General features: G+C 46.0%; 1 protein-coding gene across 1 annotated transcript in view; it reads left to right on the top strand.

The window, feature by feature from the left end:
* Positions 1-3,575: 3,575 nt before the first annotated feature.
* EEF1G (eukaryotic translation elongation factor 1 gamma) overlaps positions 3,576-22,963 on the top strand; it is a 33,901-nt gene continuing 14,513 nt past the window's right edge. Inside the window, exons 1-5 of the mRNA XM_038764332.1 lie at positions 3,576-3,602; positions 7,843-8,001; positions 10,156-10,219; positions 12,087-12,229; positions 15,772-15,915. Of these exons, the coding sequence (XP_038620260.1) occupies positions 3,591-3,602; positions 7,843-8,001; positions 10,156-10,219; positions 12,087-12,229; positions 15,772-15,915 (522 nt within the window). The 5' untranslated portion in view covers positions 3,576-3,590. The remainder of the gene's footprint in view (positions 3,603-7,842; positions 8,002-10,155; positions 10,220-12,086; positions 12,230-15,771; positions 15,916-22,963) is intronic.

Here is a 22,963-nt window from a genome sequence, read left to right as displayed (position 1 = left end):
AAATGCCATTATTATTATTATTAATCGTATTCATTGAGGATGTAATGAGGGAAGCATTGTGCTAAGCGTTTGGGAGAGTACAACAGAAACAGCACACATGATCACCGTCATCTAGGATCTCACGATTTATGTGGTGGGCAAAAATTATTTCCAAAGTTTCCGGTAGGTAGAGACTGGTTCTGTTACATTTTCCAACCCCTTGGGAGAAAGCAGCGGGGTGTAGTGGAAAGAGCCCGGGCTTTGGAGTCAGAGGTCATGGGTTCAAATCCCATTCCATCAATTGTCAGCTGTGTGACTTTGGGCAAGTTACTTCACTTCTCTGGGCCTCAGTTCCCTCATCTGTAAAATGGGGATGAAGACTGTGAGCTCCACGTGGGACAACCTGATCACCTTGAAACCTCACCAGAGCTTAGAACAGTGCTTTGCACATAGTAAGCGCTTAATAAATGCCATTATTATTATTATTATTATTATTATTAATGGTATTCATTGAGGATGAATGCCATTCTAGACTGTGAGCCCACTGTTGGGTAGGGACCGTCTCTATATGTTGCCAACTTGTACTTCCCAAGAGCTTAGTACAGTGCTCTGCACACAGTAAGCGCTCAATAAATGATTGAATGAATGAATGAATGATGTAATGAGGGAAGCAATGTGCTAAGCGTTTGGGAGAGTACAATAGAAACGACACATGATCACCGTCATCTAGGACCTTATGATTTATGTGATGGGCAAAAATTATTTACAAAGTTTCTATTCATTCATTCAATCGTATTTATTGAGCGCTTACTGTGTGCAGAGCACTGGACTAAGCGCTTGGGAAGAACAAATTGGCAACACATAGAGACGGTCCCTACCCAACAATGGGCTCACAGTCTAGAAGGGGGAGAAGGAGAACAAAACCAAACATATTAACAAAATAAAATAAATAGAATAAATATGTACAAATAAAATAAATAAATAAATAGAGGAATAAATCCGTACAAACATATATACATATATACATGTGCTGTGGGGAGGGGAAGGAGGTAAGGCGGGGGGGATGAGGAAGTAGGAACAGACTAGTTCTGTTACATTTTCCAACTCTTTGGGAGAAAGCAGCGTGGTGTCATGGAAAGAGCATGGTCTCGGGTGTCAGAGGGACCTGGGTTTTAAACCTGGCCCCTCCACTTGTCTTCTGTATCAATCAATCAATCAATCAATCAATCATATTTATTGAGCGCTTACTGTGTGCAGAGCACTGTACTAAGCGCTTGGGAAGTACGAGTCGGCAACACATAGAGACAGTCCCTACCCAACAGCGGGCTCACAGTCTAGAAGGGGGAGACAGAGAACAAAACCAAACATATTAGCAAAATAAAATAAATAGAATAGATATGTACAAGTAAAATAAATAAATAAATAGAGTAATAAATATGTACAAACATATATACAGGTGCTGTGGGGAAGGGAAGGAGGTAAGATGGGGGATGGAGAGGGGGACGAGGGGGAGAGGAAGGAAGGGGCTCAGTCTGGGAAGGCCTCCTGGAGGAGGTGAGCTCTCAGCAGGGCCTTGAAGGGAGGAAGAGAGCTAGCTTGGCGGATGGGCAGAGGGAGGCCATTCCAGGCCCGGGGGGATGACGTGAGGCGGGGGTCGATGACTTTGGGCAAGTCTTCTAGACTGTGAGCCCGCTGTTGGGTAGGGACCGTCTCTATATGTTGCCAACTTGGACTTCCCAAGCGCTCCGTCCAGTGCTCTGCACACAGTAAGTGCTCAATAAATACCAATGAGTGAATTTTACTTCTGGGTCTCAGTTACCTCATCTCTAAAATGGGGATTAACACTTTAAGCTCCCTATCTTGTTTTTAACCCAGCGCTTAATACAGTGCTTGGTTCTCGCCTGTCCCACCATCGACCCCCGGCCCACGTCCTCCCCCTGGCCCGGAATTCCCTCCCTCCGCCCATCCGCCAAGCTAGCTCTCTTCCTCCCTTCAAAGCCCTACTGAGAGCTCACCTCCTCCGGGAGGCCTTCCCAGACTGAGACCCCTCCTTCCTCTCCCCCTCCCCATCCCCCCGCCTTACCTCCTTCCCTTCCCCACAGCACCTGTCTATATGTTCGTACGTATTTATTACTCTATTTATTTTACTTGTACATATCTGTTCTATTTATTTTATTTTGTTAATATGTTTTGTTTTGTTCTCTGTCTCCCCCTTCTAGACTGTGAGCCCACTGTTGGGTAGGGACTGTCTCTATATGTTGACAACTTGTACTTCCCAAGTGCTTAGTACAGTGTTCTGCACACAGTAAGTGCTCAATAAATACGATTGAATGAATGAATAAATACGATTGAATGACTGAATGAATTCAATCGTATTGAGCACTTACTGTGTGCAGAGCACTGTACTAAGAATGAATGAATAAATACGATTGAATGAATAAATACGATTGAAGGAATGAATATGATTGAATGAATGAATGAATAAATAGGATTGAATGAATGAATATGAATGAATGAATAGGATTGAATGAATGAATGAATAGGATTGAATGAATGAATAAATAGGATTGAATGAATAAATAGGATTGAATGAATGAATGAATAAATACGATTGAATGAATGAATAAATAGGATTGAATGAATAAATAGGATTGAATGAATGAATGAATAGGATTGAATGAATGAATGAATAAATACGATCGAATGAATGAATAGGATTGACTGAATGAATAGGATTGACTGAATGAATAAATACGATTGACTGAATGAATGAATAAATAGGATTGACTGACTGAATGAATAAATAGGATTGACTGAATGAATAAATACGATTGAATGAATGAATAAATGAATTGGATTGACTGAATGAATAAATACGAAGGAATGAATAAATAAATAGGATTGACTGAATGAATAAATACGATTGAATGAATGAAAGAATAAATAGGATTGACTGAATGAATAGGATTGACAATGAATAAATACGATTGACTGACTGAATAAATAAATAGGATTGACTGAATGAATAAGTAGGATTGACTGAATGAAAAAATAGGATTGACTGAATGAATAAATACGATTGAATGAATGAATGAATAAATAGGATCGACTGAATGAATAAATAGGATTGACAATGAATAAATACGATTGACTGAATGAATAAATAAGTAGGATTGACTGAATGAATAAGTAGGATTGACTGAATGAATAAATAGGATTGACCGAATGAATAAATACGATTGAATGAATGAATGAATAAATAGGATTGACTGAATGAATAAATAGGATTGACAATGAATAAATACGATTGACTGAATGAATAAATAAGTAGGATTGACTGAATGAATAAGTAGGATTGACTGAATGAATAAATAGGATTGACTGACAGCGGCCCTTCTCTCCCCCCCCCAACCCCGCCTCTTCCCGGCACGCTCTTCACGGAACGGACCGCGCATGCGCGAAGCGGCGCAACTCCCCTCTCTGTCCGCCGCGGCGTCGCGCGACAGTCCTCGCTTTACGGCCGCAGCTCGCCCACACCCCCTCCCCAACTCCCGGCCAGCCCACTTTACGGCCGCGCCGAGCAACCGCCCCCCTTTCTCTGCGGAATCAGCATGGCGGCCGGGGTGAGTGTAACGGGCGGCGGGGCCCGGGGGCGCCGCATCCGTCGCCATCCTCCGTCCAGGGGCCCGCAGGCCGCCCCCGACGGAGCCCGGGGCGGACCGGGGGCCCGACCCGGGGAGGGGGCGGCACGATTGTCCGGGGGGGCGGCAGGGACCGGGCGGAGGGGAGGCCGGGAGCCCCGGGACGCTGGCGGGGCATTGGACAGGAGAGAGGAGAGGAGCCGGGCATCATTCATTCATTCACTCATTCATTCATTCGATCATCCATTCATCCTATTTACTGAGCGCTTACTGTGCGCAGAGCACTGTACTGAGCGCCGGGGAAGTCCAAGTTGGCAACATCTAGAGCCGGTCCCTTACCCAGCAGCGGGCTCACAGTCTAGAAGGGGGAGACAGACAACAAAACTTGTTAACAGAATAATGTACATGGAATAAAGATGTACAAATAAATAGAGTAATAAATAAGTACAACAGAGAACAAAACATGTTAATAAAATAAGTGGAATAAATATGTACAAATAGAGTAATAGATACGTACAACAGAACAGCACATGTTAATAAGCTAAATAGAATAAATATGTACAAATAGAGTAATAAATACGCATAACAGAGAACATGTTAATAAAATAAATAGAATGAATATGTACAAATAGAGTAGTAAATACGCACAACAGAGAACAAAACATGTTAATGAAATAAATAGGATCAATATGTACAAATAGAGTAATAAATACGCACAACAGAGAACAAAACATGTTAACAAAATAAATAGAATAAATATGTACAAATAGAGTAATAGATACGTACAACAGAACAAAGCATGTTAATAAAATAAATAGAATAAATATGTACAAATAGAGTAATAGATACGTACAACAGAGAACAAAACACGTTAATAAAATTAATAGAATAAATATGTACAAATGGAGTAATAGATACGTACAACAGAGAACAAAACATGTTAACAGAATAAATATGTACAAATAGAGTAGTCAATACGTACAACAGAGAACAAAACATGTTAACAAAATAAATAGAATAAATATGTACAAATAGAGTAATAAATACGCATAACAGAGAACAAAACATGTTAATGAAATAAATAGAATGAATATGTACAAATAGAGTAATAAATGCGTACAACAGAGAACAGCATATGTTAAATAAATAGAATGAATATGTACAAATAGAGTAATAAGTACGTACAACAGAGAACAAAACATGTTAATAAAATAAATAGAATAAATATGTACAAATAGAGTAATAAATACGTACAACAGAGAACAAAACATGTTAACAAAATAAATAGAATAAATATGTACAAATAGAGTAATAAATACGCATAACAGAGAACAAAACATGTTAATGAAATAAATAGAATGAATATGTACAAATAGAGTAATAAATGCGTACAACAGAGAACAGCATATGTTAATAAAATAAATAGAATGAATATGTACAAATAGAGTAATAGATACGTACAACAGAGAACAAAACATGTTAACAGAATAAATATGTACAGAGTAGTCAATACGTACAACAGAGAACAAAACATGTTAACAAAATAAATAGAATAAATATGTACAAATAGAGTAATAAATACGTACAACAGAGAACAAAACATGTTAATAAAATAACTAGAATAAATATGTACAAATAGAGTAATAAATATGTACAACAGAGAACAAAACATGTTAATAAAATAAATAGAATAAATATGTACAAATAGAGTAATAAATACGTACAACAGAGAACAAAACACGTTAATAACATAAATAGAATGAATTTGTACATTTACAAATTTGTACATTTATAGACTGTGAGCCCACTGTTGGGTAGGGACCGTCTCTAGATGTTGCCAACTTGGACTTCCCAAGCGCTTAGTCCAGTGCTCTGCACACAGTAAGCGCTCAATAAATACGATTGATTGATTCTCGACTGTGAGCCCACTGTTGGGTAGGGACCGTCTCTAGATGTTGCCAACTTGGACTTCCCAAGCGCTTAGTCCAGTGCTCTGCGCACAGTAAGTGCTCAATAAATACGATTGAATGAGTGATTGAATGAATGTATATACGGGTGCTGTGTATTCATTCATTCAATCGTATTCATTCGGGCTTGGGTCGTGGCCCCCCGAAATAATAATAATGATGATGATGATGATGGTATTTGTTAAGCGCTTACTATGTGCAAAGCACTGTTCTAAGCGCTGGGGGGGATACAAGGTGATGAGGTTGTCCCATGTGGGGCTCCCAGTCTTAATCCTCATTTTACAGATGAGGTCACTGAGGCTCAGAGAAGTGAAGTGACTTGCCCAAGGTCACACAGCAGAGCCGGGATTCGAACCCGCGACCTCTGACTCCAAAGCCCGGGCTCTTTCCACTGAGCCACACCGGGCGGCGGGGGTGACATATTTACTATTGTATTTATTCTCTTTGGTTAATTTGCTTCGTCGTCTGTCTCCACTTTCTAGACTGAGCCCGTTGGTGGGTAGCGACCGTCTCTATATGTTGCCAACTTGGACTTCCCAAGCGCGTAGTACAGTGCTCTGCACACAGTAAGCGCTCAATAAATGCGATTGACTGATTGATGGATTAGGGAGCGTGGCTCAGTGGAAAGAACTTGGGCCTTGGAGTCGGAGGTCATGGGTTCAAATCCCGGCTCCGCCAATTAGTAGCCGTGTGACTTTGGGCAAGGCACTTCTCTGGGCCTCTGTTCCCTCATCTGAAAAATGGGGATTAAGACTGTGAGCCCGCTGTTGGGTAGGGACCGGCTCTATATGTTGCCAACTTGTACTTCCCAAGCGCTTAGTACAGTGTTCTGCACACAGTAATTGTTCATTCATTCAATCGTATTTATTGAGCGCTTACTGCGTGCAGAGCACTGTACTGTAAAGTGTTCAATAAATACGATTGAATGAGGTGACTGAGCCCCACTTGTGGCAAAATGATCACCTTGTAACCTCCCCAGCGCTTAGAACAGTGCTCTGCACATAGTAAGCGCTTAATAAATGCCATTAAAAAAAAAAAACAAACAAAAAAAAAACAGTGCTTTGCACATTGTAAGTGCTTAATAAATGCAGTCATTGTTATTATTATTATTATTATTATTATTATTATTATTATTATGGACCGTCTCTAGTTGCTGCCAATATATAATAATGGCATTCATTAAGCACTTACTATGTGCAAAGAGAAGCAGCGTGGCCCAGTGGAAAGAGCCCGGGCTTTGGAGTCAGAGGTCATGGGTTCAAATCCCAGCTCCGCCACTTGTCAGCTGTGTGACTTTTGGGCAAGTCACTTCACTTCTCTGGGCCTCAGTTCCCTCATCTGTAAACTGGGGATGAAGACTGGGAGCCCCCCGTGGGACAACCTGATCACCTTGTAACCTCCCCAGCGCTTAGAACAGTGCTCTGCACATAGTAAGTGCTTAACAAATGCCATCATTATTATTATAAAGCACTGTTCTAAGCGCTGGGGAGGTTACAAGGTGATCAGGGTGTCCCACGGGGGGCTCACAGTCTTCATCCCCATTTTCCAGATGAGGTCACTGAGGCACAGAGAATAATAATAATAATACTGTTGGCATTTGTTAAGCGCTTACTGTGTGCAAAGCACTGTTCTAAGCGCTGGGAGGGTACAAAGTGATCAGGTTGTCCCACGTGGGGCTCACGGTCTTAATCCCCATTTTACAGATGAGGTAACTGAGGCTCAGAGAAGTTAAGTGACTTACCCAAGATCACACAGCAGACATGGGGCAGAGCCGGGATTCGAACCCATGACCTCTGACTCCAAAGCCTGTGCTCTTTCCACTGAGCCACGCTGCTGAAGTGACTTGCCCGGAGAAGTTAACTGACTTGCCCAGAGTCACCCCCGTTTTACAGATGAGGTAACTGAGGCCCAGAGAAGTGAAGTGACTTGCCCAAAGTCACCCAGCTGACAGTTGGCAGAGCCGGGACTAGCCCCCGCTGCCTCCCGGGTCCGGAGGGCGAAGAGGCTCGGTTTTGAAAGCGCGGGTGACCAAGAAAGTCGGCTTTGTGGGGTGTAAGAAGTAGGATCGTTGGAGGGGCGCGGGGCGGGCCCGAACTCGGTCCCCACCGTCCAGCCGAGTGGCAGAGAAGTGTTCATAAAGCGGTCCGGGGGGCCGTGCGCGTCTGGGGAGGGGTGGCGGTCCTGAGTTCGGGCAGCACCGGGAGGGCGGAGAGATTCCCCACCCTTCTTCACCCTCCTTCCCTTGCTTTCTGCAGACCCTGTACACGTATCCCGAAAACTGGCGCGCCTTCAAGGCCCTCATCGCCGCCCAGTACAGCGGGGCCCAGATCCGGGTGCTCTCCACACCCCCCCAGTTCCACTTCGGCCAGACCAACCGCACCCCAGAATTCCTCCGCAAATTTCCTGCCGGCAAGGTGAGGCGGGAGGGGGTCTGGCTCCCCCTTTTAGACTGGGAGCCCACTGTTGGGTAGGGCCCGTCTCTAGATGTTGCCAATTTGTACTTCCCAAGCGCTTAGTACAGTGCTCTGCACATAGTAAGCGCTCAAGAGATACGAATGATGATGATGAAGATGATCCCCCCATCTTACCTCCTTCCCTTCCCCACTGCACCTGTATATATGTTTGGACATATTTGTTACTCTGTTTTACTTGTACATATCTATTCTATTCTATTTTATTTTGTTAGTCTGTTTGGTTTTGTCGTCTGTCTCCCCCTTTTAGACTGTGAGCCCACTGTTGGGTAGGGCCCGTCTCTATATGTTGCCAATTTGTACTTCCCAAGCGCTTAGTACAGTGCTCTGCACGTAGTAAGCGCTCAATAGATACGATTGATGATGATGATGATCATCCCCCCCATCTTACCTCCTTCCCTTCCCCACTGCACCTGTATATATGTTTGTACATATTTGTTACTCTATTTTACTTGTACATATCTATTCTATTTATTTTATTTTGTTAGTCTGTTTGGTTTTGTCATCTGTCTCCCCCTTTTAAACTGTGAGCCCACTGTTGGGTAGGGCCCGTCTCTATATGTTGCCAATTTGTACTTCCCAAGCGCTTAGTACAGTGCTCTGCACATAGTAAGCGCTCAATAGATACGATTGATGATGATGATGATCATCCCCCCATCTTACCTCCTTCCCTTCCCCACTGCACCTGTATATATGTTTGGACATATTTGTTACTCTGTTTTACTTGTACATATCTATTCTATTCTATTTTATTTTGTTAGTCTGTTTGGTTTTGTCGTCTGTCTCCCCCTTTTAGACTGTGAGCCCACTGTTGGGTAGGGACTGTCTCTATATGTTGCCAGTTTGTACTTCCCAAGCGCTTAGTAAAGTGCTCTGCACATAGTAAGCGCTCAATAAATACAATTGATGATGATCTGGGGGTTTCTGTGTTCTCCCTGTCCTTGAGAAGCCCTCTCCCCCCCCCCCCCCCTTTTTAAAACGGTATTCGTTAAGCGCTTACTATGTGCCCTGCACTGTTCTAGGCACCAGGGTAAATACAACTTGTACTTCCCAAGCGCTCAGTAAATACGATTGAACGACTCCATCCCCCCATCTTACCTCCTTCCCTTCCCCACTGCACCTGTATATATGTATATAGGTTTGTACATATTTGTTACTCTCTTTATTTATTTTACTTGTACATATCTATTTATTTTATTTTGTTAGCATGTTTGGTTTTGTTCTCTGTCTCCCCCTTTTAGACTGTGAGCCCACTGTTGGGTAGGGGCTGTCTCTAGATGTTGCCAACTTGGACTTCCCAAGCGCTTAGTACAGTGCTCTGCACACAGTAAGCGCTCAATAAATGCGATTGGTGATGATGATGATGATGGCATCTGTTAAGCGCTTACTATGTGCAAAGCACTGTTCGAAGCGCTGATTACAAGTTCATCAGGTTGGACGCAGTCCCTGTCCCACATAGTCCTTTTAGGGAAGCAGCGTGGCTCAGTGGAAAGAGCCCGGGCTTTGGAGTCGGAGGTCATGGGTTCAAATCCCGGCTCCGCCACGTCTGCTGTGTGACCTTGGGCAAGTCACTTCACTTCTCTGAGCCTCAGTTCCCTCGTCTGTAAAATGGGGATTAAGACTGTGCGTCCCACATGGGACAACCTCATCACCTTGTACGCCCCCCGCCCAGCGCTTAGAACAGTGCTTTGCACATAGTAAGCGCTTAACAAATGCCATCATTATTATTATTTTACGGATGAAGTAACTGAGGCGCAGAAGTGGAGTGACTTGCCCAAGGTCACACAGCAGACAAGTGGCGGAGCTGGGCTGGGTCCTTCCAGCTTCCATACTGCTTCTCCAGAAGTCCTCCAAAGAATCAATCGTATATATTGAGCGCTTACTGTGTGCAGAGCACTGTACTAAGCGCTTGGGAAGTACAAGTTGGCAGCATATGCCACAGGAACCTGTAAAGGAATTGCAGTGGGGCCGTTTGGCTCCCAGGCCTTCTTGGGAGTGACTGTCCCTGCGGGGAGGGCGAGGGGAAGAAGGTGGGTGGCCTCAAACCGTCCCCCCCGGGGAGGCGTTCACTTCACTGGCTGTCTCTTCTGTCCGCAGGTCCCAGCGTTTGAGGGTGACGATGGGTTCTGCGTGTTCGAGAGCAATGCCATCGCCCACTATGGTAATGGTGGTCCCCTTCTAAGCCGTGAGCCCGCTGTTGGGTAGGGACCGTCTCTAGATGTTGCCAACTCGGACTTCCCAAGCGCTTAGTCCAGTGCTCTGCACACAGTAAGCGCTCAGTCAGTACGATTGAATGAATGAGTGAGTGAATAATGGGAGGCTGAGCCAGCTTGGGTGTGGGGCGTCGAGGTCTGAGGGGGGACCCCATCTCCCTCACTGTCCACTTGTGATTTCTCTTCCACCCCCCGCGCTGAACACGGTGGCATCTATTGAACATTTACTGCGGGCAGAGCACTGTATTAAGCGCGTGGGAGAGTGTGATGCACGAGTTGGTAGACACTTTTCCTGCCCACAAGCTTACAGGCCAGAGGGGGGAGGACCGACGTTAATATAAGTAATGGATTTATGGATCTGTTCCTAAATACTGTGGGGCTGAAGGTAGGGTGACTATCAGAGGCCCAAAGGATGCTGATCCCAGTGCGTAGATGATAATAATAATAATAATTGGCATTTACTATGTGCAAAGCACTGTTCTAAGCGCTGGGGAGGATACAGGGTGATCAGGTTGCCCCACAGATGGCACAGAGGGAGAGGACGGTGTGTTTTGGGTGGACGGGGCCTCCCCTCGGAAGGTCAACGCCCGGATTGTCCCTTCCTGTGACACCAGCTTACGGCCCGGAGAGGGGAGGACCGACGTTTATATAAATAACAGATTTGTGGATCTGTTCCTAAATACTGTGGGGCTGAAGGTAGGGTGAATATCAGAAGCCCAAAGGATGCTGATCCAAGGGCGTAGATTGCGCAGAGGGAGAGGACGGTGTGTTTTGGGTGGACGGGGCCTCCCCTCGGAAGGGCAACGCTCGGATTGCCCCTTCCAGTGACACCAGCTTACAGCCCAGAGCGGGGAGGACCAACGTTAATATAAGTAACAGATTTGTGGATCCGTTCCTAAGTACTGTGGGGCTGAAGTTAGGGTGTATATCAGAGGCCCAAAGGACGCTGATCCAAGGGCGTAGATGGCGCAGAGGGAGAGGACGGTGTGTTTTGGGTGGACGGGGCCTCCCCTCGGAAGGTCAGCGCCCGGATTGTCCCTTCCAGTGACACCAGCTTACGGCTCAGAGGGGGGAGGACCGACGTTAATATAAGTAACAGATTTATGGATCTGTTCCTAAATACTGTGGGGCTGAAGGTAGGGTGAATATCAGAGGCCCAAAGGACGCTGATCCAAGGGCGTAGATGGCGCAGAGGGAGAGGACGGTGTGTTTTGGGTGGACGGGGCCTCCCCTCGGAAGGTCAGCGTCCGGATTGTCCCTTCCAGTGACACCAGCTTACGGCTCAGAGGGGGGAGGACCGACGTTAATATAAGTAACAGATTTATGGATCTGTTCCTAAATACTGTGGGGCTGAAGGTAGGGTGAATATCAGAGGCCCAAAGGACGCTGATCCAAGGGCGTAGATGGCGCAGAGGGAGAGGACGGTGTGTTTTGGGTGGACGGGGCCTCCCCTCGGAAGGTCAGCGTCCGGATTGTCCCTTCCAGTGACACCAGCTTACGGCTCAGAGGGGGGAGGACCGACGTTAATATAAGTAACAGATTTATGGATCTGTTCCTAAATACTGTGGGGCTGAAGGTAGGGTGAATATCAGAGGCCCAAAGGACGCTGATCCAAGGGCGTAGATGGCGCAGAGGGAGAGGACGGTGTGTTTTGGGTGGACGGGGCCTCCCCTCGGAAGGTCAGCGTCCGGATTGTCCCTTCCAGTGACACCAGCTTACGGCTCAGAGGGGGGAGGACCGACGTTAATATAAGTAACAGATTTATGGATCTGTTCCTAAATACTGTGGGGCTGACGCCCGGCTTGTCCCTTCCAGTGAGCAACGAGGAGCTGCGGGGCAGCACTCCGGAGGCGGCCGCCCAGGTGGTGCAGTGGGTGAGCTTTGCCGATAGCGACATCGTCCCGCCAGCCAGCACCTGGGTGTTCCCGACCCTGGGCATCATGCACCACAACAAGCAGGTGAGACGGGAGGAGCAAGGGCAAACCCCGGGGGCGGCTCCCGCTAGGGACCGTGGGCCCCCGTCCGTCCAGGGAAATCCAGGAGGAAGCGGGATGGGGTTTGAGGAGAGGCGGCGGAAAGGTGGTCACCCTTCCGAGGGCCCTCCGTTTCCGGGCACCGTTTCCGTTGTTTTGGGACCCGGGATGTGCGGGAGGGTGACAGCATTCGAAGTCAATCAATCCATCAATCAATCGTATTGAGCACTTGCTGTGTGCAGAGCACTGCACTAAGCGCTGGGGAAGGACAAGTTGGCAGCGAAGTCCTTGGGAGGACTTCCTTTGACTTGACCCAAGCGGGGAGAGAGTGGGGAAGGGGGGCCAAGCGGAAGATGGGACAAGGAGAGGAACGCAACAACAAGCAGCGCAATTTTTCAATCAATCAGTGGATTTATTGAGCACCTACTGCATGCAGAGGACTCTACTGAATGTTTGGGAGAGTAATAATAATCATCATCATCATCAATCGTATTTATTGAGCGCTTACTGTGTGCAGAGCACTGGACTAAGCGCTTGGGAAGTACAAGTTGGCAACATATAGAGACAGTCCCTACCCAATAGTAATAATGGTGGTGGTATTTGTTAAGCGCTCACTGTGTGCCAAGCACTGTTCTAGATACAGGGTAGTCAGGTTGGCTAATAATAATAATAATTGGGAGAGTAATAATAATGGTGGTGGTATTTGTTACGCGTTTACTGTGTGCCAAGCACTGTTCTCTTAGATGCAGGGTAGTCAGGTTGGATAATAATAATAATAATAATAATAATAATTGAGAGAGTAATAATAATGGTGGTGGTATTTGTTATGCGCTTACTGTGTGCCAAGCACTGTTCTCTTAGATGCAGGGTAGTCAGGTTGATTAATAATAATCATAATGGCATTTATTAAGTGCTTACCATGTGCAAAGCACTGTACTAAGTGCCGGGGAGATTACAAGGAGATCAGGTTGTCCCACGGGGGGCTCAGAGTCTTCATCCCCATTTTCCAGATGAGGGAACTGAGGCCCAGAGAAGTTGAGTGACTTGCCCAAAGTCACACAGCTGACAATTGGCGGAGCCGGGATCCCGCGTGGGGCTCACAGTCTTACAGCTGAGGGAACTGAGGCACAGAGAAGTTAAGTCTCTTGCCAAGGGCCACGCGGCAGACACGTGGAAGAGCTGGGATGAGATCCCAGTCTTTCCGACTCCTGGGTCAGTGCTCTGTTTAGCGGTAAGCTGCTTCTACTAGGCCGTAACGCTACTCACATGATTGCTCACATGATTCCTGCTCACTTGTACTTCCCAAGCGCTTAGTACAGTGCCTTGCACACAGTAAGCGCTCAATAAATACGAATGATTGATTGCTTGATTGAGTTTCGAATCTGGAGGGAGAGACCGGCATTAAAGTTGTTGTAAGTCCAAGGCCAATTTGGTTGTAGCTGGACTCCGGGGAATTTTGGTCCCTCCGATGGACCAATCATCATCAATCGTATTTATGACCAATCCAGGCCCGACCACAAAGATTTAATATATATTTATGTTTGCACATATTTATTACTCTATTTATTTTACTTGTACATGTCTATTCTATTTGTTTTATTTTGTTAGTATGTTTGGTTTTGTTCTCTGTCTCCCCATTTTAGACTGTGAGCCCACTGTTGGGTAGGGACCGTCTCTAGATGTTGCCAACTTGTACTTCCCCAGCGCTTAGTGCAGTGCTCTGCACACAGTAAGCGCTCAATAAATACGATTGATTGATTGATTGATTGATTGCCAAGCCCCGGGATAGTTTGAAGATAATCAGGTCCTGTCCCACAGCAGCCTAAGAAGGAGGGAGAACAGATATTGGACCCCCCCGATTTATAGATGGAGGCACCAAGAAGCGAAGCGACTTGCCCAACCACGAAGCATGAGGCGCTCCTTAACTTGTCCTTCCCAAGCGCTTAGTCCGGTGCTCTGCCCGTAGTAAGCGCTCAATCAATACGATTGAATGAATTAGCCGGTGGCAGAGCCGGGATGAGGACCCAGGAGCCCCGCTGGCCAGCCCACGCCCTTCCCGCTAGGCCACGCTGCTCCTCGAAATCAATCAATCAATCAATCAATTGTGTTTATTGAGCGCTTACTGTGTGCAGAGCACTGTACTCAGTGCTTGGGAAGTCCAAGTTGGCAACATATAGACAGTCCCTACCCAACAGTGGGCTCACAGTCTAAAAGGGGGAGACAGAGAACAAAACCAAACATACTAACAAAATAAAATAAATAGAACAGATATGTACAAGTAAAATAAATAAATAAATGAATAGAGTAATAAATATGTACAAACATATATACAGGCCTCGAAAGAGGCCTGGCCGGTCGTGGATCAGGTGCCCGACGGAAAGGTGTTGGGTGGAGGAAAGCCCTATCCAACAGTGGGCTCAAAGTCTAAAAGGGGGAGACAGAGAACAAAACCAAACATACTAACAAAATAAAATAAATAGAATAGATATGTACCAGTAAAATAAATAAATAGAGTAATAACTATGTACAAACATATATACAGGCCTCGAAAGAGGCCTGGCCAGTCGTGGATCAGGTGCCCGACGGAAGGGTGTTGGGTGGAGGAAAGCCCTACCCAACAGTGGGCTCACAGTCTAAAAGGGGGAGACAGAGAACAAAACCAAACATACTAACAAAATAAAATAAATAGAATAGATATGTACCAGCAAAATAAGTAAATAGAGTAATAAGTATGTAAAAACATATATACAGGCCTCGAAAGAGGCCTGGCCAGTCGTGGATCAGGTGCCCGACGGAAGGGTGTTGGGTGGAGGAAAGCCCTACCCAACAGTGGGCTCACAGTCTAAAAGGGGGAGACAGAGAACAAAACCAAACATACTAACAAGGTAAAATAAATAGAATAGATATGTACAAGTAAAATAAATAAATAGAGTAATAAATATGTACAAACATACGGGCCTCGAAAGAGGCCTGGCCAGTCGTGGATCAGGTGCCTGATGGAAAGGTGTTGGGTGGAGGAAAGCCCTACCCAACAGTGGGCTCAAAGTCTAGAAGGGGGAGACAGAGAACAAAACCAAACATACTAACAGAATAAAATAAATAGATATGTACCAGTAAAATAAATAGAGTAATAAATATGTACAAACATATATACAGGCCTCGAAAGAGGCCTGGCCGGTTGTGAATCAGGTGCCTGACGGAAAGGTGTTGGGTGGAGGAAAGCCCTACCCAACAGTGGGCTCAAAGTCTAAAAGGGGGAGACAGAGAACAAAACCAAACATACTAACAAGATAAAATAAATAGAATAGATATGTACAAGTAAAATAAATAAATAAATAGAGTAAAAAATATGTGCAAACATATACAGGCCTCGAAAGAGGTCTGGACAAGTAAAATAGAGTCATAAATACGTACAAACATACAGGCCTCGAAAGAGGCCTGGCCAGTCGTGGATCAGGTGCCCGCCGGAAAGGTGTTGGGTGGAGGAAGGCCGGACTCCTCAAGTGACCTCAGACTGTGCCCCCCAGGCTACGGAGAACGCCAAGGAGGAGGTGAAGCGGGTCCTGGGCCTGCTGGATGCCCACCTGAAGACCCGGACCTTCCTGGTTGGGGAGCGGGTGACGCTGGCGGATATCACGGTCGCCTGCACGCTGCTGTGGCTCTACAAGCAGGTGAATGGGCGCGAAGGGCCGGTGCGTTCATCGCCGGGGGGCTAGGAGAGGGGGCCAGAGGCGGGGTCCTGGCCTGCCGAAGACTTGGGAGGGGGAGAATCAATCAATCAATCGTATTTATTGAGCGCTTACTGTGTGCAGAGCGCTGGACTAAGCCCTTGGGAAGTCCAAGTTGGCAGCATATAGAGACAGCCCCTACCCAACGGGGGGCTCACAGTCTAAAAGATAAATACGGCTAATGGATGGTGAAGATGATGCCAAAGGAAAATGCATCCGTAGCCGGCAAGATTCGAACCCAGAACCAAAGGAACCCCGCCAGATGGCCCACTGTTGGGTAGGGGGCCGTCTCTAGATGGTCCCAACTTGTACTTAATAAATGCCATTGTTATTATTATTAGCATTATTATTCTCTGGGCCTCAGTTCCCTCAGCTGGAAAATGGGGATTAAGACTGGGAGCCCCCCGTGGGACCACCCGATCACCTTGGAACCCCCCCAGCGGTTAGAACAGTGCTTTGCACATAGAAAGCGCTTAATAAATGCCATCATTATTATTATCATTATTATTCTCTGGGCCTCAGTTCCCTCATCTGGAAAATGGGGATTAAGACTGGGAGCCCACCGTGGGACAACCTGATCACCTTGGAACCTCCCCAGCGCTTAGAACAGTACTTTGCACATAGAAAGCGCTTAATAAATGCCATCATTATTATTATCGTTATTATTCTCTGGGCCTCAGTGCCCTCATCTGGAAAATGGGGATTAAGACTGGGAGCCCCCCGTGGGACAACTTGATCACCTTGTAACCTCCCCAGCGCTTAGAACAGTACTTTGCACAGAGAAAGCGCTTAATAAATGCCATCATTATTATTATCATTATTCTCTGGGCCTCAGTTCCCTCATCTGTAAAATAGGGATTAAGACTGGCAGCCCCCCGTGGGACAACTTGATCACCATGTAACCTCCCCAGCGCTTAGAACAGTGCTTTGCACGTAGTAAGCGCTTAATAAATGCCATTATTATAATTATTACTTCCCAAGCGCTTAGTACAGTGCTCTGCACACAGTAAGCGCTCAATCAATCCGATTGAATGAATGAATGATACCTTTGACTCCGGCTGTGATCTTAGGGCGTCGGGTGGGCCCAGGGCGGGGTGGGGATACCCAGCGCTGGATCCCCAAACCGAGGGGAGGATTGGCTAATAATAATAATAATAATAATAATGGTATTTGTTAAGCACTTTCAATGTGCCAAGCACTGTTCTAAGCCCTGGGGTAATAATAATAATAATAATGACGGTATTTGTTAAGTGCTTACTATGTGCCAAGCGTTGTTCTAAGCCCTGGGGTGGTAATAATAATAATAATGACGGTATTTGTTAAGCGCTTACTATGTGCCAGGCACTGTTCTAAGCCCTGGGGTAATAATAATAATAATAATAATAGTGACGGTATTTGTTAAGCGCTTACTATGTGCCAAACACTGTTCTAAGCCCTGGGGTAATAATAATGATGGTATTTGTTAAGCGCTTACTATGTGCCAAGCACTGTTCTAAGCCCTGGGGTAATAATAATAATAATAATAATGATGGTATTTGTTAAGCGCTTACTATGTGCCAAGCACTATTCTAAGCCCTGGTAATAATAATAATAATAATGATGGTATTTGTTAAGTGCTTACTATGTGCCAAGCACTGTTCTAAGCCCGGGGGTAATAATAATAATAATAATAATAATGACGGTATTTGTTAAGCGCTTACTATGTGCCAAGCACTGTTCTAAGCCCTGGGGTATTAATAATAATAATAATAATAATGATGGTATTTGTTAAGCGCTTTCAGTGTGCCAAGCACTGTTCTAAGCCCTGGGGTGGTAATAATAATAATAATGACAGTATTTGTTAAGCGCTTACTATGTGCCAAGCACTGTTCTAAGCCCTGGGGTAATAATAATAATAATAATAATGATGATGGTATTTGTTAAGCGCTTTCAGTGTGCCAAGCACTGTTCTAAGCCCTGGGGTAATAATAATAATAATGACGGTATTATTATAAATAAATATTATTATTATATTATAAAATATTATAAAAAATTATTATAAATAAATATGTCTCCACCTTTTAGACTGTGAGCCCACTGTTGGGTAGGGACTGTCTCTATATGTTGCCAACTTGTACTTCCTAAGCACTTAGTACAGTGCTCTGCACACAGTAAGCACTCAATACATACGATTGATGAAGTACATAGCGCTTAATAAAAGCCATCATTATTGTTATTATTATGAGTACATAGTGCTTAATAAATGCCATCATTATTGTTACTATTATAAGTACCCGCTCTGAGGATGTCATTCATTCATTCGATCGTATTTCTTGGGCGCTTACTGTGTGCAGGGCACTGGACTAAGCGCTTGGGAAGGACAAGTCGGCAGGACTCGTGCCGGGAGTGGGATTTTTCCCAGTCTGGCTCCCCCAAGCTCGGCCCCAGCCTGAGTCATTTTGCGGGGATGGGGCGGGGAGGGAATCCCGAAGATTCCCGCGAGCTGCCTCAGTTGTCCGTGGGCGTCCCGGTGCGTGCTTGGAAGTCCAGCCGCTCCTCCCCCGTCCCCCCCACCGCCGTCCCGTGTCATCCCAAGAGTCGGAGATCTTGGGCCCGCTGTTGGGTAGGGACCGTCTCTCTATGTTGCCAACTTGTACTTCCCAAGCGCTTAGTACAGTGCTCTGCACACAGTAAGCGCTCAATAAATACGACTGATGATGATGATCGGGAAGCCGCGTGGCCCAGTGGAAAGAGCCAGGCCAACTGTCAGCCGGGGGACTTTGGGCAAGTCACTTCACTCCCTGGGCCTCAGTGACCTCATCTGGAAAATGGGGGTGACGACTGCGAGCCCCCCCCGTGGGACAACCCCATCACCTTGTAACCTCCCCTGTGCTTAGAACAGTGCTTTGCACATAGTAAGCGCTTAATAAATGCCATTATTATTATTATTATTATTATTATTATTGTCCTAAGCCAGGCCCTAAAGGGCAAGGGGGAGGAGGTGAAGTGATATCAATCAATCAATCAATCGTATTTATTGAGCGCTTAGTGTGAGCCCACTGTTGGGTAGGGACCGTCTCTATATGTTGCCAACTTGTACTTCCCAAGCGCTTAGTACAGTGCTCTGCACACAGTAAGTGCTCAATAAATACAATTGATGATGATGACTGTCTCTATATGTTGCCAACTTGTACTTCCCAAGCGCTTAGTACAGTGCTCGGCGCACAGGAAGCGCTCAATAAATACGATTGATGATGATGACTGTCCCTATATGTTGCCAACTTGTACTTCTGAAGCGCTTAGTACAGTGCTCTGTGCACAGTAAGCGCTCAGTAAATACGATTGATTGATTGTGTGCAGAGCACTGTACTAAGCGCTTGGGAAGTACAAGTTATGGAACCCTTGAGGCCACCTCAGCCCCCTGGGGTCAGTCAGTGTTCATCATCATCATCAATCGTATTTATTGAGCGCTTACTATGTGCAGAGCACTGTACTAAGCGCTTGGGAAGTACAAATTGGCAACATATAGAGACGGTCCCTACCCAACAGCGGGCTCACAGTCTAAAAGGGTTGATTCTCGTGCTTCCCTGGGCAGGGGACAGTATGATGATGGTGATGATGGTGACGGCATTTCTGAAGCGCTTTACTATGCGCCAAGCACTGTTCTAAGCACTGGGGTAGACGCAGCGTGGCTCAGTGGAAAGAGCCCGGGCTTGGGAGTCGGAGGTCATGGGTTCTAATCCCGGCCCCGCCGCGTGTCTGCCGTGTGACCTCGGGCAAGTCACTTACCGTCTCTGAGCCTCAGTTCCCCAGTGGGACAACCCGATGACCTTATAGCTATTCCAGTGCTTAGAACAGTGCTTGGCACATAGTAAGCGCTTCAGAAATACCAACGTTTTTATTGTTGGTGTTGTTCTCTGTTAGGGAGAAGCTGGGTGGCTCAGTAGAAAGAGCTCGGGCTTTGGAGTCAGAGGTCATGGGTTCAAATCCCGGCTCCAGCAATTGTCAGCGGTGTGACTTGGGGCAAGTCACTCCACTTCTCTGGGCCTCAGTTCCCTCATCTGTCAAATGGGGATGAAGACCGGGAGCCCCCCGTGGGACAACCTGATCACCTTGTATCTGTTCCAGCGCTTACAACAGTGCTTGGCACGTAGGAAGCGCTTAAGAAATACCAACATTATTATTGTTGGTATTCTCTATTATATAATAATAATAATAATGGTGGCATTAAGCGCTTACTATGTGCCAAGCGCTGGGGAGGTTACAAGGTGATCAGGTTGTCCCTCAGGGGGCTCACAGTCTTCATCCCCATTTCACAGATGAGGTAACTGAGGCACAGAGGAAGTGTAACCTTCATTTTACAGATGAGGTAAGTGCGGTACAGAGAAGTGAAATCATCATAATAATAATAATGATGATGATGGCATTTATTAGGCGCTTACTATATGCAAAGCACTGTTCTAAGCACTGGGGAGGTTACAAGGTGATCAGGTTGTCCCTCAGGGGGCTCCCAGTCTTCATCCCCACTTCACAGATGAGGTAACTGAGGCACAGAGGAAGTGTAACCTTCAATTTACAGATGAGGTAAGTGCGGTACAGAGAAGTGAAATCATCATAATAATAATAATGATGGCATTTATTAGGCGCTTACTATATGCAAAGCACTGTTCTGAGCGCTGGGGAGGTTACAAGGTGATCAGGTTGTCCCTCAGGGGGCTCCCAGTCTTCATCCCCACTTCACAGATGAGGTAACTGAGGCACAGAGAAGTGTAACCTTCATTTTACAGATGAGGTAAGTGCGGTACAGAGAAGTGAAATAATAATAATAATAATGGCGACATTTATTAAGCGCTTACTATATGCAAAGCACTGTTCTAAGCGCTGGGGAGGTTACAAGGTGATCAGGTTGTCCCTCAGGGGGCTCACAGTCTTCATCCCCACTTCACAGATGAGGTAAGTGAGGCACAGAGGAAGTGTAACCTTCATTTTACAGATGAGGTAAGTGCGGTACAGAGAAGTGAAATCATCATAATAATAATAATGATGGCATTTATTAGGCGCTTACTATATGCAAAGCACTGTTCTGAGCGCTGGGGAGGTTACAAGGTGATTGGGTTGTCCCACAGCGGGCCCAGTCACACAGCAGACATCTGATGGAGCCAGATTCTAGTCTAACTCCAGATGGCAGAAAAACCCCAACAAAAATAAAGGGCATTTGAATGGCATCGCCCCACAGAGAAGCAGCGTGGCTCAGTGGAAAGAGCTCGGGCTTTGGAGTCAGAGGTCATGGGTTCAAATCCCGGCACCAGCAATGGTCAGCTGTGGGACTTGGGGCAAGTCACTTCACTTCTCTGAGCCTCAGTTCCCTCATCTGGAAAATGGGGATGAAGACTGGGAGCCCCACGTGGGACAACGTGATCACTTTGTATCCCCCCCCAGCGCTTAGAACAGTGCTTGGCACATAGTAAGCGTTTAACAAATGCCATTATTATTATTATTATTATATAAGTTCATCAGTTTGGACGCAGTCTCCGTCCCACATGGGGCTCGCAGGCGTCATCCCCATCCTAGACTGGGAGCCCGTCGTCGGGTAGGGACCGTCTCTAGATGTTGCCAACTTGTCCTTCCCAAGCGCTTAGTGCAGTGCTCTGCACACAGTAAGCGCTCAATAAATAAATGCGATTGAATGAACCCCCATTTTACCGATGCATCAACTCAGGCCCAGGGAAATGGGCTGGGGGCTGTGCACACAGTAAGTGCTCAATAAATAAATACGATTGAATGAACCCCCATTTTACCGATGCGTTAACTCAGGCCCAGGGATGTGGGCTGTGCACACAGTAAGCGCTCAATAAATAAATACGATTGAATGAATCCCCATTTTACCGATGCGTTAACTCAGGCCCAGGGATGTGGGCTGTGCACACAGTAAGCGCTCAATAAATAAATACGACTGAATGAATCCCCATTTTACCGATGCGTTAACTCAGGCCCAGGGATGTGGGCTGTGCACACAATAAGTGCTCAATAAATAAATACGACTGAATGAATCCCCATTTTACCGATGCGTTAACTCAGGCCCAGGGATGTGGGCTGTGCACACAGTAAGTGCTCAATAAATAAATACGATTGAATGAACCCCCATTTTACCGATGCGTTAACTCAGGCCCAGGGATGTGGGCTGTGCACACAGTAAGCGCTCAATAAATAAATACGACTGAATGAACCCCCATTTTACCGATGCGTTAACTCAGGCCCAGGGATGTGGGCTGTGCACACAATAAGTGCTCAATAAATAAATACGACTGAATGAATCCCCATTTTACCGATGCGTTAACTCAGGCCCAGGGTTGTGGGCTGTGCACACAGTAAGCGCTCAATAAATAAATACGATTGAATGAACCCCCATTTTACCGATGCGTTAACTCAGGCCCAGGGATGTGGGCTGTGCACACAGTAAGCGCTCAATAAATAAATACGATTGAATGAATCCCCATTTTACCGATGCATTAACTCAGGCCCAGGGATGTGGGCTGTGCACACAGTAAGCGCTCAATAAATAAATACGACTGAATGAATCCCCATTTTACCGATGCGTTAACTCAGGCCCAGGGATGTGGGCTGTGCACACAATAAGTGCTCAATAAATAAATACGACTGAATGAATCCCCATTTTACCGATGCGTTAACTCAGGCCCAGGGTTGTGGGCTGTGCACACAGTAAGCGCTCAATAAATAAATACGATTGAATGAACCCCCATTTTACCGATGCGTTAACTCAGGCCCAGGGATGTGGGCTGTGCACACAGTAAGCGCTCAATAAATAAATACGATTGAATGAACCCCCATTTTACCGACGCGTTAACTCAGGCCCAGGGATGTGGGCTGTGCACACAGTAAGCGCTCAATAAATAAATACGATTGAATGAACCCCCATTTTACCGATGCGTTAACTCAGGCCCAGGGATGTGGGCTGTGCACACAGTAAGTGCTCAATAAATAAATACGACTG

Source organism: Tachyglossus aculeatus, chromosome 22, assembly GCF_015852505.1.
Source record: "Tachyglossus aculeatus isolate mTacAcu1 chromosome 22, mTacAcu1.pri, whole genome shotgun sequence".
In the NCBI taxonomy this organism is placed as follows: domain Eukaryota; kingdom Metazoa; phylum Chordata; class Mammalia; order Monotremata; family Tachyglossidae; genus Tachyglossus; species Tachyglossus aculeatus.
Note: the sequence above shows the minus strand (reverse complement) of the source record. Positions and strands in the feature narration are given on the sequence as shown.